The sequence below is a fragment of the Phallusia mammillata genome, chromosome 3, assembly GCF_965637545.1.
Source record: "Phallusia mammillata chromosome 3, kaPhaMamm4.hap1.1, whole genome shotgun sequence".
Lineage (NCBI taxonomy): Eukaryota > Metazoa > Chordata > Ascidiacea > Phlebobranchia > Ascidiidae > Phallusia > Phallusia mammillata.
Genome location: NC_137254.1, coordinates 29,688,258 through 29,703,573, shown reverse-complemented (window position 1 = coordinate 29,703,573; position 15,316 = coordinate 29,688,258). Strand labels below are relative to the sequence as shown.

The window sequence follows — 15,316 nt, the reverse complement described above, 5'->3', positions numbered from 1 at the left end:
AGCGTACACACTAAATCGTGCCTATAATGGCCCTCAGTGTACCCGGGGAGTTTGTATGTATGGCCAGAAACATGAAAACACAAAGGAAATATTGTTACGGAGTAAGTATTCAAATCCAGAATGGAACAGAAAATGGCCATTTTATTCAACCTTAGTAGAGCTGTGTGTTGGTTACCGTAAGTCAAGTATCAAATCTACGGCAGTGAAGATACCGGCGTTCAACGACTGTGGTTGGACAATTACAGTCACGTGATAGAACCGATCCACCTATGAAAATCGCGGAAGATGCGTTTAAACGCTTTGTTAAACTCCTCGTTTGAGTAAGCGTATATGAAAGGGTTTAGAGCCGAATTTGCGTAGCCGAGCCAGTTTATGAATACTTCAGCGGTTGGTGGTAAAAAGCAAGAGCTGCAAAATGGAAAGATTAGCTCCTTGAGGAAAAACGGAAGCCAACAAATGATGAAAGCACCGATCACCATTCCCACTGTCTTAATGATCTGAAAGGCAAAAAGAGTTTCTAGTTAAAAAAAACTAGAAAAGTGGCTTTCTGATATACTTCCGTTTTATATATTCTATACCACATTTACCAACTTACTATACTATACACGATTGTATCTACATGTATGATTGTTTTTGCAAGCAAAAACGAATGGGTCCCCACACGCGTGTTTATGCAGATTTACGGTAAACCTATGTTGCGGTTATTTTTAAATTTTGTAGATAAAAGCATTAACTTAACTTTATTAGACACTATATAAAAAAGTCGTTTGCTACAAAGGTAGCCTATACATAACAACTTGTTTTTCACTTAACTTTGTTTCGCAAAAACGACCGTTTAATGACCTTTTTACACTGTTTTTAACAGCATGCAGTCCTCAGTGTTCAACAATACCGTTTAGCCTAATTTATACACGACTTAAGTACTGATTCTTGAATTGATTTGTCAAAAATAAAGAAGATATGTTATGACGAAAAATTCGTAACTGTGTTGTAAGTAATGCCTACAAGTTGACCTTTAGTGACCCGTGGTTATGCGACGGCGAAGCTGACAACGAGAATTTAAAGACCATTTATAGCGGCGTTCGAAAAGGTTAAGTTTATTTTTTCATATTTATGTTTATCAACGACGTTTTGCCTGACATAAACGAAACCGAAGTACGTTTATTGAGATTAAATTACGTCTTAGGTGTAAAACCTTCGCCAAAACTGAAAATTCGCGTAATAACTCAATAAAACGACACAGCATTGCTGCACAAAAAACAGCTGATTTCTAATCACCCAAACGACTGTCTCGTAAAACACGTCTGTCCGGACGTCAAGCTGAGCACTCCCGCTCTGCCGCCTTAATCGTAAACCAGTGAATTACTCCCTTGGGACTTATATCTGACTGATAGCGTACACATATTATGGGTTGTAAAGGTAACTGGCAAATTTTTAAATTCTAAACGAATAGCCTGCTTAAACAATTGTTAAAATTTTTAAATATTTCTGCACCATAGGGCTTGTATTTCTGGCCTAAAACTAAAACCGATTATTTCGGGGTTTAAAGGGTGAATCCGAAAAAAACATACAAAATTCTTTAAAAAAAACTTACATTGCACCAAACAATAAAGCATGTAACTCCAAGATGCTGTACTTTAGTCAGTACAGCCGTTTTAAAAAAAATACGTTTTGGGGGCCTGTGGGTGAACCACTGGGTCAATCGGGGTTAAACTTTAGGAGGATCAAATTTGGATTATTAACTAACATCTCTGAAAATTTGAATAAATTTGAAGCACTCTTTCTTGACCAAACGCGTCTCACAAACCAGCGTTAGACAGAAAAAAGAAAAAAAAAATACGGACAAAAACAATATGTGTCCCCTTCAGGGAAGGGGACCCATAATGATTGCAGAGCCAGAAAAAAATATGTCTACGGAATGTCTTAGAAATGAAGTGATTAAAGAAGGGAACATGTATAAAAGCATCGGGCCAATACATGATAAGCTGCAGACAATGCACACCAGTTCGACATCCGACCACCAGCTGCACTGATTAGACCTTATACAGTGTGCAGTCTGCAGCTTATCAAGGAAACGTGTATTTTGTTGTGCAGTCTTTCAAAAGTTGTATGTTGTAATAAAAAAAAATTTTCAACAAGATTCAAAACTTTAGCAAACCAAACTGGTAGTTGTAATGCAAAGTCGGGCTGGATTTTTTGGTCGGGTTCAGGCTTACGTTGGAATAAAACAGGCTTAATTCAGGCCTCCTAAACACTCGACAATTTTTGTGTTGCTATTTTATCAGTGTAGCTGGTGACGAGAGATCGGTCGTATTGGTTAGTGTAGCCATCTAACGGCACTCCAGTTTGTAGAGATACAGAATTTCAAATAACAGGCTTGAAATCTATGCCTCGACTATTCTCTGCAATGCCACAACTGGGCAAACACCACAGAAAAAAACTGGCTCACAATGGCAAAGAAACTGCTTGGAAACCAAAGTGAAGTCGGCTCAGTGTTACAGTAACAATGTGAAAGGGATTTCGTTTTACAAAAAAAATGATTCAGGCCCCTTAACAACTCTTTGTATGTGCACCCACACATTGACCAACCTTTCGCTCTCGTCGAAGTCGTATTCTTGCCCGTTGTCTTTGTACAGAAGAAGTGCTCGCTGTGCGTTGAAAACCATGCGAATGAGAAGCTGTTCCAATCTTGTTTGAATAATGAAAACTATCAGAACGAGACCATCGTGTCCTTGCAGGTTTTAACAAGTTTGTTGTGTTGTCAGCATCACTTGGTCGCTTCTCCTCATTGGTTGGAAACGTATTGCAATCACCTGTGGATTGACCAATAAGCGCGCTACACGTCGGTTGTGGAATTGCATTGGGTAATTCCATGCTGTGCGATGCGATGTGGTTTTCGTTTGTTAAGTTTTGGTCTGACACCCTGTTGCAAGGCACGACTATTGCATGAGGGGTCAAACCAGCTGGTGATTTCTTACAATGACTCAGCGATTCAGAGCTTCTCCTGGTGCAGGGAAGCATGACGCTGAACTTTTGCCTCACAACATGGCAGTTGGAAAGCCTGTTGTCACTAAAACAAGAAAACAATGAAAATCAAATCTCTCATATTTGCAGTTGATTAAAGTTTGGTTTGCTTGGTAGTAAAATAATGGCGATACAATTAACCTAAACTTCACATTACAACGCAGGGGACAAAATGAAATTAACGCGCGAAATGAGTAACACACAACAATTACCAGACTGGAAATTTTATAGGGTTGTGAAGCGCAAAGCAGTAAACGTCGCAATTGGTGGATGCAGGCAACCGCCCTACAGCTACAAATCGTCATTATACGCCTAATGTGTCAAGTAATGCCAGCTTACAAAAAAGAATATGTTTGAATACCTGACCGGTATGGAGTGTTTACTAAGAGAATGGGCGGAATATGGTGTTTTTATAAGCAGAATTGATTTTTAAATGATTTTTAGGGGTTTTTATTACCTTGCTTCATCATCGCTACTTGCGATGTTTTTTTGCTCACTCACTCTGATGTCGATACGATTTTCACTGCAGATAAAATTTCTGTTAAAACAGAAGACCAGCTTGGTTTTGCATATTGCCAATTGTAGATTTAGTACAAGTATGTATGCTTTCGTTTAAACGTGTATTACCACTCTATGGCTGACAACACTCAAATATTTTGTGTGTGAAAGTTTTCGAACAAACGGCATAAAAGGGACTTTCATATGCATATAGTTTTAGTCCCTTTATAGGAAAGAAAATTTTGCAAGAAACTTTATAAAACATAAATTTAATACAGCGCCAACCTTCAGTAAATAGGTGGTTACCGGCTGATTCGGTATTACGGCTTCACTGGGCCAGGTGCACTATGTTTTTAATATGAGTGTGCCGTGATCGCTGGTCTGCATGATCGCTTCAGGGCTGAACCTTTTGGTTAAGGTACTTCATAAGTAAGTAATTAATCGTCAGTTTTCCACGTAGCAAGTCTGCCTTGGTGTGGTATGTATTAAAAACACGACCACCCAGTTTTCCCTGTTACGCTACATGGTGACAAATTACTATCAATTAATCTTCAGCGCCATGACGGTGTTAAAATGACAGACGGCAATAACATGAGTAAGATTATCTTCAGATGATTGACGCTTGGACCCGATATTAATCTGCTTTTGATGAGTTCGACCAAGTTTTAATTCAGCTTCCATGCACGCAAGTTCGCTTCTAAAAGCGGGTCAGCTATTGCCTAATATGGTGATTGTGGTGAAGTTTATTTTATGAAGTTGGTTTCCTAATCTGTCCAAGAATTTTGGGACAGTTAAAGTATAATTCAGCCCAAAAGGTACATTTTGTTTTAAGTGAGATAATTCGATGTCCTAACAAAAATACATAAAAAACGTTTTGCATCGTGAATTGTGACTTTGATTAAGTACGAGCAAAAATTCTTGTTTCATGTTTTATTTTGTCTTCAATACCTGAATACATAACGCACATAATGAGTTTGGAGTCAAGGTGCATTGAACCAATTTTATTTAATTGCTTTCTGAATAGAGTGGGTGACTTTGAAATTAGATCACTATTCAGATTTTACTGTTTGGAAAAAGCTGCTCTTCTTTCTCGTTCACACAACATAAAGAAATAAAGTAACCAAGGCAGGACCTGAAATCACAACCTTGTAAGTACAAAGCGATTGTCCCAACCACTTGGTTGTCTTTTGGGCACGCCACAACATAAATAGACAAACATACCCAGGTTAAGTATATTACTCACCTCACAGACATGTGGCTAAGAGAATGGCCAAGCTGATGTGCAACCGATAAAACATTTTTGTTAAGCGGAGATCTGAAAGTGTGAACACGTTGCCAAGCAATATGAAAAACACGCCAGTAGATGGCGATAATGATTGACAAGGGAGCATAAAATGCTACTGTGGTTGCAACGACCCTGTAAATCTGAAACAAGAATATAAATAGATTTAAACTGCCCTGTAACTTTAAAACTTGATTGTTCTAAAACAAAGTTATTCTCTTAATGTTCTTAAATTTATTTGCTCAAAAGCACGCAGAAATAGAACGGAATTTGTCACATTTTTTCAAGGTTTTTTTGACAAACGTTACGCCAAAATTTTGGGTTGAAAAGCCGTGCATCGAACTACGGTCCAGCACTCCTGTGATGTAATATGGACTTTAAGACAGTCCAGTCCAATTTTTTGAGTTACCAATGGACAGAAGGTATTAGAGCAGGGATGTCCAACTCGAACACACCGCCGTGCCAAATTTTGTTTTAGAATATACTCGCGTGCCACTGTTTGGTACTTTTTCCAAACCATTTATAAACGTCCTAACGTGGCAAGCTCAATTTACGATACTCCAAAATTTTTGGAGCCTTTTATTAAATTTTGTATGGACCGAAAACCTTTCATTACGTTTATGCGACACAAGATACAAATAGTTTGCAAAGGGGCTTAAGTTTTGCCAAAAAACGAGCAATTTAATTAGTGGGTTGTGTAACTTTACTAATTTTTACTGAAGTGAGAAAAATCCTCCGAATTTGCAAAAGCTTGTGTGCCATTTTCAAATGCTCTGCGTGCCACTTTTGGCACGCGTGCCACGTGTTGGGCACCCCTGTATTAGAGGCATAAAAGAGGTTATGGTTTGATGTTATACCTTGTTTGTATTCACCACACATAACAATCCATCGCTTGTGGCAAATAGGTTTTCACTCATGGCGCTCATATAATCGTCTACAGTTTTATTTCGCAGAGCTGATACCGTTACAGTTTCTACCTGAAAAAGAATGTTGTATTTTTAGACGCAAATTGTAATTTTAATTAAGATAGTTATTTTAGATAGTTATTCAAAGATAGTTATTTTAAGCAGCAAAAATGGTACAAAACATTCAGCTTATAAGCAAGTGAGAACCTTTCTCCAGAACGTTTTCGTGTGAATGTTTACTTGCAAAAACAAGCGTTTTGAGCAGGGGTATGCAACCTGAGGCCCGACAGCCGAGCGGCCCATTGATTAAAGGTTGTGCGACCCGCAGAGACGGTTGGATTTCAAATGTACTGGCAAACGAGACTAATTATTATTATTTTTTAAACAGATCAATGCGCCCGGACCGGGCCCGGTGCCATTTTTCTGCGACCTGACAATAATGCGTCTAAAATCAAAGGCAAATTTTAGTTCTTAACTTAATATGGGCATATTTGGTATGCAACAAAGTGAAATCACCTTGTGTTATATAAAGGTGCGACCCGCAAACCAGTCATGGTAATTGTATTTAATCCCATGGTGACAAAGATTGCACACCGCTGGTTTACAAAAACAATCAACTTCAATTAGGTGAACACTGCCACGTCACCACTCACGTGATCAGGCGAGCTGACGTCATTGTCCGTGCTGTGCGGAAAAAATAGATGCGGAACAATAGAGAGTAAGGAGGCGGCGAACCAAATACAAAATATGTACGGGATGACTCGTTTAAAAGCTGTCTTGGTTTGAAATCGCAACTTGGTTATGACAGAGTACCTAAAAATATTACGTTATTGTATGTTGTTTTAATGGTGGGTAAACTATAATCGCTATGGTAGAAAATGTAGGAAACCATGTCTACGTTATTTCGTGCTTACTAGGTACTTGTGATGTTTTGTGTTTGGCTGCTGTACGAAAACATGGATAAGAACATTAATAATTCCTAAGCATGTAAGAACCCATCAACGTGCGACCCGCGAGTCAACACATAATCCAATGAAAGTACGTCTGCGGTATTTCGACCCCTCCAACCTGTCGAACTGGTAATAGGCAAATTGCATTTCGTGTAAACCCAATAAACGTTGCAAGCGCTGCACTTTTCCACATACCGAGCGCCGTGTTGTCCGTATATGACTCGATATATCAGTTCCAGCGGCACCTGAAAACCCTTCAAGATCGGTGTTATGCGTAGTGCAAGGTAAAGGTTTTTTTCCTTACAGCACATTCCTTTTACCAATCAGCCACTTTAAAATTGGAACAAAACAACACCGGGACTTTGCTGCCGACATTTAGTGTTTTTTGTTGTTGTTTTTTGGATGTGTTACGAAACCCGAGCCTGAAAGAATGTTTTTCCCGCTACCTCGACGTTTTAACGAAGTTTGTTAAGCAATTAAGTTGTCAGACTTCAAAACATAATGACAAAGTTTGCTTGGCCTTTTTAGTCCGACGATATAAGAAATATATGGACGTTAAAAACTGGTTGTAAGCTACAATAACAAACGAAGACATGTTCTACAATTTTCAATGCTGTACTGCGTTTTTGAAAGAGAAATGGCAACCTTTCTTGCACTGCGGACCGTTTTTAAAAGAGTAATTTTATCGCGGACCGGTCTTCAAAAAAACTACAAATATATAGCTATAAAAACGCTTAAATTAGTTTATCATTCCTGGGATACATGGGCAAAATGTTTTGTAGTATTTAACCTGAAAATTATACGGCCCGGTAACGAACTCCCGGGCCGCGGACCGGCGGTTGCCGAACACTGCTGTACTGTATTTAACAGGCGCAGGTATACTCTTAATTTTTTTTAAACCGTAAAGGTTTATCAGATTTTAAAACAATTGAAATAAAGTAACCAATAAATAGTTTAACCTATAGTACCAAAACAAGTTGGAGTAAAACGCTCTTTGCCCAGCGTAAGTCATTTTTAATGCATTTCTTGACCGTAAAGCGTGTCAAAAGAGTTTAGTGATTTATAAACTAGGATTTTCGACCATTACAGTCCCCTTGTTATTGCGCGTGTACAGCTGCCTAACTAATAAAATCCACTATAATTGAAAAGTATACTAAAACGCAAAACACATATGCCTACTTTACATTTTGAGTAAAAATATTCATTAAATCTCATGCCAAAAAGAATACATGTTTTAATTTTAACAATAATGCATTATCAACAATTTTAATTCTATTTCTAAAGGCGTGCGTGCAACAGAAATTTACACTGCTTTTTTCGGAGTTAAAAATCAGACGCCGCAAACCAAAAATGTGGTGGCGGTTATCTTTACATCTTATCGTAAAAAAGAAGGCAAGTTCGCAGATCCTTGTAACCTTATCTCTTTCGCCAAATGCCAACAGTAAATGGATCCTCGGTGTTAAGGTGGAGAGGGCTACTTAACAGATGGCGCTTAACGCGGCGCTGCTGTATTAGCCATGATGCTTTAATTCGCGGCCTCAGCATGATAGTGTGAGTTGCATTGGGCACCGAACTAGGCAGCCCGTTTAGGCTCATTGAGCAGAAAATCACAAACGGATTAGTTAATTACTGTTCCGATAATAATGTCTAAATAAGAAAAGAGTAGGCTTTTGACCAGGGTTGCCATCGACATGGATTCAAAAAAGACAACCAAAAAAATTAAATTTCCGTACGAAACAGAACGTTTCTGAACAAATCGTTGCATTTATACGAGCCGTGACACATCATATGGTATATTTTTTTTGCCAGAAACAATATGTTCCAGAAAATACTCCGTGCATCTCACGACAGCTCAGGTCTAGGCTTACTTTTACTTGTAGCAGGGATTTGAAGTAAATAACATCCCCACATACGCTTTGATTAAATACCCTGTGACGTGCACTTCCCTCGAACTTTCTTTTATGATGTCACAAAATCTCGGCGCAAAACATGTTTTGGTATTTGACGCAACACCGGATGCCACAGAAAACGACAGAAGGTTTGCAATTGATGGAAATATGACAAAATAAGGATTTAAGTCAAAACCAAGGACATTTCTTAGAAATAAGGTCAAATCTAAGAAATAAGGACGGTATGGCAATCCTTTATATAACAAAGGCTTGGCGCTTAACAAACATAAAATAGAAATAAAAACAAATACGTCCGTGTTTACCTGTCGTATGCAATAGCACACAAGTGAAGTATTGATGCTGTACAGCAAGCCACGTCGAAGAAAAGGAAAATCTGGCAAGTTATATCGGATGGAATCCACCAAGATCTTCCACTACGAGGCCCGAAAGCAAACAACGTCATAAGTACCGAGTAGGGCGCCACCAAGAGACAAACAAGAAGGTCGGCAGCGGCCAGTGATCTGTTGAAAAAACAATATTTGGCAATTTTTTGCTTTGTTTACAGTTTTGTGTGACAAATGTCAAGTTACTAAGTGAAATGTTGCAACAAACTACAGGAAACATAAGTGTATTTTGAATTTTACGTTGCTTGTCTTATATTTTTGGCCAGAGCCAGAACCACATTTTCTGTCATGAATCGAATCCACTGCAAAGATACCAGGCATAAGAGGGCCACTGCAATTAAAATCCTTTGACAACTATATATATATATGCATGTTTTTATACATTAGGAGAGCAATGCATGTTTATATACATTATGCCTGACATCAATAGCTTATTTAAGTAAATACATATTTGTACTTCTGCCGAAGCTTTGCGTCGGGCTTGGTTAATCGGGTCGGGTTCGGCTGAAGTTTAATATAACGAGTTTGATTTGAGTCTGACTTTACACTTGACCTCATTTGTAGCGTAATTTTGCATTTGAGTAACTTTAGGGTTCAGGTTTTGAATTTGTAGTTTTAAGTTCAGGCCCCGAAGGTTAGAAATAGCCGCGCATTGTAGAAAAATTATCGAACGTACATGAAGAGTGCATTTGCGAGGTTAAACGGTAATAGTAAATAGAAGTAAATTTCAACAAGGTATATAGGCAAACATACACTTTCTCATTTTGTGTTATTTAACCTTGGTTATTTGTGAAAGAAATAAAGAGATCGGCCTTGGGTTGTTTTATTGCATAGCAAACATACTTTGTTTGGTCAGGGCCTCAAGATATATTGTCCACAGCGTAAAGGCTCATTTAGTCGTAAAAATTAAGAGATAAGACGTCGTAGAAAACACGCTAAAATACATATTGATGACGTCTCATTGTCCGCAAACGTTGCGATAAGACTGAGTTGCGTTTAGAAGCCAATAGCTTACAATGATAAAGGTACCACCTTCAAATGTATAATTATTTTGCACGATGCAAATGTGCATCAAAGGAAATAAATAACAATGTTTTAAAGTCATCTATGCTACGTAATATCATGGTATCGATGTTTACGATTAGAGAAGGGCACATGAGTGATTTAAATGAACCAAATAGATGATCTTTACTGCGAAACTTGCTACATAATTTCATGGTTAAAAACCCGGCGTAGCTTAAAAATACTACGAATATCATCGGAAATCGCAAGCCCAGTTAACCAGCAGACAAACCTAGCAGTGGTGAAACACGAGACAAAGGTTGCACGCAGCTGGTATCTGACATTATTTCGAGTGAATTAAACCCACAAACCCGCCTCGTTTCAACAAACAGGACTGCTTGCATGCGGATATACATCATGTCTTACAACAGAGTTGCTGGGTAGAAAATTCCTTTCGGGTCGGTTTTGGGCGTTAGCTTGCTGATTAAATCGCGCAATTCGGGCCTGGCTTCACACTCGGCCTCATACCGCAGTTTCGCTAATTTTGGGGCCTGCTTTTTGCTTTGTTTTGTCAAAAATCAACTTTGTGTCGGTTTTGGGCTTCAGTTTAAATAAATCGGGGCAATTCGGGCCTGGCTACAAACTCGGCCTCATATGTGCCACAATTTCGCCAAGATTCAGGCTTTGTTTTTTTTTAAATCAAGTTGGGGCCGAGTTAAGCGTGTACTTACGGGTTATGGTCCCAATTTCAGACCCGCTTACAGCATAGCGTGCAAAACGCGACACGCCAGATCGACAAAACGATGTAGATTGTAGACCGACAAACACGCCAATCGCATTTATTTCACGGCCTCTTGACAACGACAAATATCACGAGATTTTTTCGACACAAACCATTGCAAAGCAAGAGACGAAACCGAAAAAACATGAAAACATTTCAAGGTCGGACTTAAAAGAAACGAGGACTAATTTACACCAGGGGCCGAATTTTGGAGGTAGGGCAATGAAGGACAAAGTTAGACGCCTTTAATATGCCTGGCTTACTATGATTTGCAAATGAGTATGCTGTGATCGCTGGTCTGCATCGACGCTTCAGGGCTGGTCCCAGTATGCATATATTCATCTCAGCTAAATTTAAAAGAGGTTTCTTAGCAAAAACATTTAATGCTAAAAAAGTCTCTAAGAATACAAACCGCTAAGAACACAAACCGTAAACTGCGTACATAACGCTGAATTATTTTGTATTAAACGGAAAACGCCGAATTTTTATTTTTTATTTTTTATTAAACTTGACAAGAGTTCATTCTTGAACTCCGAAAAGAGCAATTGTGACGTCACACTGGTGAGCAAATCGACCGATCTGGTGTTTCGCGTTGGGATGAAAGACCGAGCGTGGCCATTTCATTTCGAATCTATTAGTGAATTATTTATACTTTCTTGGCGCAACGCCACATAATGGAGTCACGCTGCGGCGTGGACATTTTAACATGTGGAACATGGGTTTGTAAGCCAAGACCTGAACGGCGAATTACTGGATAAGAGCTCTCTCTCTCTGTGTTATTTCCGTAGACCACCGTATGATGGCATTGCGTCTGTTTCTGCTTATTAAAAGATGATACCTTCATGAACACTACATGCGGATCTTTATCAACACGGTTTTTATTTAGTGACAATACCGCACTATTTACTGACATTGCCAAACATCGTTAAACGTTTGATAAAACAAAAGCGTTGTGGTGCAACATGGGCAAGGAGATTTAAGCTGTTTCTAAAAGGCGTAGTGAAACATTTATTTCTCGTCTAGCACTTCTTATTATAAAGTGACCGACGTTTCGACGTCCCATAGAAACCAGACTAAATATCCTAAAATTGGTAAATTAAAAAACGACTAACAAAACGTACAGTCAGGGCTATCCTTGTAATGCAGTAGGTCAGGGGTGTCCAACACGTGGCACGCAGAGCATTTAAATTTGGCACTCGAGCTTTTGCCAGTATTCAATAGGTAAACTTTATGATCCCCCCCCTCCCCATCTACTTTTTTCCAGTATCCCGTGTTTTAAAAAAAATACCAAACGATGGCACGCGAGTGTATTTTAAAACCAAAATTGGCACGGCAGTGTTTTCGAGTTGGACACCACTGAGTAGATCTAACGCTCTTCTCGTACGGCGCATTGTGATTACTTTTTGATGTTTGACTTCATGCTGTCACAAGCTAAGTAATAAGACATGGATTTGTTTGTCTAAAATTTAGTGACAAACTTTAACCATTGACGTAAAACCGTTGGAAATCAACAAGGTTATTTTTTAATGACGTAAAAGAGCATTTGGTATTTTTATTACCATAGGCGCGGTAATTAATGACTGCGTTTCATGCTTCTTCTATAGAAATTCCCTTTCTAGTTCCTGGAATTTAGGGCAGTACTTCACCGCACAAACAATTAATAATTTGAAGAAAGGGATTTCACGTTTGGGTGAAGTTGAAAAGATGGAGCGACTTAGCATGTGGCGTTAGTTAAGAGGCTTGTTGCGTTTTCGCCCTGGTTTATCTCAACAGCAAAAGTTTTAGGTCAGGGCAAATTTCAACAACTGAAAACAATTTGCACCAACGTAGGCTACACAAGGTAACCAAAGTCATTTTGTCATCAAACGTATGATATTTAGTGGTTAAATTTACAGCAACATCAATGCAAATTTTGTTTTAGTAAATAGTACGTATAGCTGGTAAGGAAATTACCTACATTAGGTTTACGGAACCAAACTCTCACAACATGCGTAAAATTTCACCGATACGATGTATTTACATCTGCTTATGTCCTGGTGATGTTGTAAAGGCGAAATCTTAAAATCTTAAGGGACGAAAGACTTAACGTTTTTCATCAACTTAAATCAACATTCACTAGGCACACAGTTGGTCGTTGTTATAGGAGGGGTTTTACATTTGGGTTACAAAACAAACCACGCAAACAAACTACCAGGCAATTGGTGCAGAGATGTAAGTGGACCCCAAGTTGGGCCCGAAGTATAAAACCCCGAAACTCGGCCGAACCCGATGTTTTTGAAACAAAGTCCAAATTGGGCTCAATATTTGGTGAAATCGCTGCACCAATAAGGCCCAGCGTGTAGTTAGGCATAAACCTGAAATCGGCGCTAAAACCCGGACCGACTTATAGGTGTGATTATATCAAGGATTCCAGTTTCCCAAATAAGGCAGTTCCAGACGAGACCTGGGACCAACATGTCCCGCGTGCGTCAATGTAGGCTATACCTCTAACTCACCGTTCAACATCCATTTCAATGGGTGCAGTGCATGTAAAAAAGTGGACAAGACAGGACAATTATAAGCTTATGTATTTGGCGTAACATTCTCGGTGCCATTAAAACCGGTTTTGGGGCTAACAGAAAACTCACCTCTTCCGTGAGTTAACAAAACAAGATAAAAATAGGGCCTGTCAATCATTCCCACGACGGCATATTTTAACAAGTTTTGGACGCGCTTTGAGCCATGCATAATATGTTTACCCAAAGGCTTATATCGTCTGCGTTCTGTTAAGTGCCCGACTCCGACGATATTTTTACAAGCCTGTCTTCGTTGAAAGGCACACAGAAATATGACGTGTGCGAAAGGGCAATAATGTGAACAAAACCAAACCTCGACTAGCGGTTTATTATGTTAACTTTAGAGCAAATCAGTTCATTTTCGTTGGTCAACCTGTTGTACCGAACCACAACAACATTACAAATACCATGTGCAGTGGCCTAGCCTAGGCCTACATTGGCAAACTGAGTCTAATCACATATAGGCTACGACGTGACATAAAGTTAGCACACTCATATTGCCAACTTTGCTTTTCAAGTTCCATTTACCATGTTCAGTACAGGCACAGTATAAATAAACGTTGACAGAATCATTTGTTATGTAGGCTAAAGCTTAAACTTGTGTTCAAATAAAATTTGTTTTTCAGTGTTTTGTTATGTATATCAGGGGTGTGCAACCTGCGGCCCGCGGGCCAAATGCGGTAATTGTATTTGGCCCCACAGTTACAAAGGTTGCACACCCCTGATGTATATATTACTCAAAAAACAACAACACCCACCCTATTAAGTAGTTTCCACGAGTATGAAATCTTCTCTGTCTTGCTATTGCCGCAACCACTAAAGAGTTTCCGAACAAACCGGCAAGAATTATAACCCCAAACGCAAAACCAACAAACAGCCGAAATCCGAGGTTCCAAGCTCCGCCAACTAGGTCAGATTCTTCCGACGACATTGTCTGCTGCGAAGCTACGTTGCTAATGCTGTTTGTTGTACAGCGAATGAAAACCTATCACTCATTCGTGTACAAAATGCAGAAACAACGACATTACTGCAAGTGGAACAAACACCCTGTAAAAAAAACACCCGAGTGTATCCAAGAAAAATTAAAATGATATATCATGAAGGCTCAACAATTGTACTAAAAATGCACAGAATCTTGCTTCTCCCTGTCAATCCTGTTCGCCTTGGCTTGTCGGAAGCTTTAATTTGACAGGTCTACCTTCGGAATTAGGCAAGGAATGGCACTTACCTTATGTTGTCAAAATATGTGAGACGCGCTCCTGTTTTATTCTGTACTCAGTTGACCACTAAAGCATGAACTGCCAGACGCTTTCAGAAAAAAAGCGCCTGTGCCTTACGCCAAATTCCGTGTTTTTGCGTCGCTGTGCACTTTGGAACTCTGGACAACTGAGGTAGCCTACACTGATGCCAGCGTGACAAACAGTAAAATCGTCCGTAAAAACTGTTACAACTTACCATACCAATTCACATTATCAACACAGGAAGTTCTGAGCTCAAATTCCTGCTACCGTCAACATAATATCAACACGCAGAGCGATGAGTAACAACTTTTTAGCGTTGGCCTTCGCATAAACACTGCTCAAGAACCAATAACTGAATCTCAACCACTGTCTCTTCTAGTTTTTCATGTGTCTGGACATACATGCAAGAGTACACTGAGAGCAACATTAGCCTATATGTGCATGCTGTGCCTATACATCATTTCAAGCGCAGCACACCACTTCTTTGGCGCTGAGAATATGCGTGCAATGCGCCCAACCGATCGTTTGTATCAATACCGAGAGACATTTTTTGCCACAATTTCTCCCTTTTTTTCTCTTGGCAAACAAGCATTTACGGGTAGGCTAAATAATGGTGGCAACAATTTTGTTTACCTGCCGTGCCTAAGTGGCCAATTATGGCAGCACCATCCATTAAACTGTTTCGAATGGTGACAGACTAAACGTGCCCAATGGATTATTTGGCACCTTGCCCTCTCATTCGCACAATCTTTTCTGAAACAACTTTATTGAAAGAAGCTTAAATT

General features: G+C 39.3%; 1 protein-coding gene across 2 annotated transcripts; it reads right to left on the bottom strand.

Annotated features, from left to right (window-relative positions):
- Window positions 1-121: 121 nt before the first annotated feature.
- Window positions 122-14,333, bottom strand: LOC145217607 (5-hydroxytryptamine receptor 1A-alpha-like). 2 transcript variants are annotated; one of them, XM_080084891.1, is made up of 8 exons: window positions 14,049-14,333; window positions 8,872-9,069; window positions 6,363-6,522; window positions 5,662-5,781; window positions 4,766-4,947; window positions 3,482-3,562; window positions 2,590-3,070; window positions 122-497 (listed from the first exon to the last, which is right to left on the bottom strand). In XM_080084891.1, exons 1-8 carry the CDS (start codon window positions 14,219-14,221, stop codon window positions 246-248), a joined length of 1,647 nt encoding a protein of 548 aa, XP_079941017.1. In that variant the 5' UTR covers window positions 14,222-14,333; the 3' UTR covers window positions 122-245. The 2 variants fall into 2 exon arrangements, with proteins under 2 accessions (XP_079941017.1, XP_079941018.1); XM_080084892.1 differs by having other exon boundaries at window positions 3,482-3,547.
- Between the last annotated feature and the right edge of the window lie 983 nt (window positions 14,334-15,316).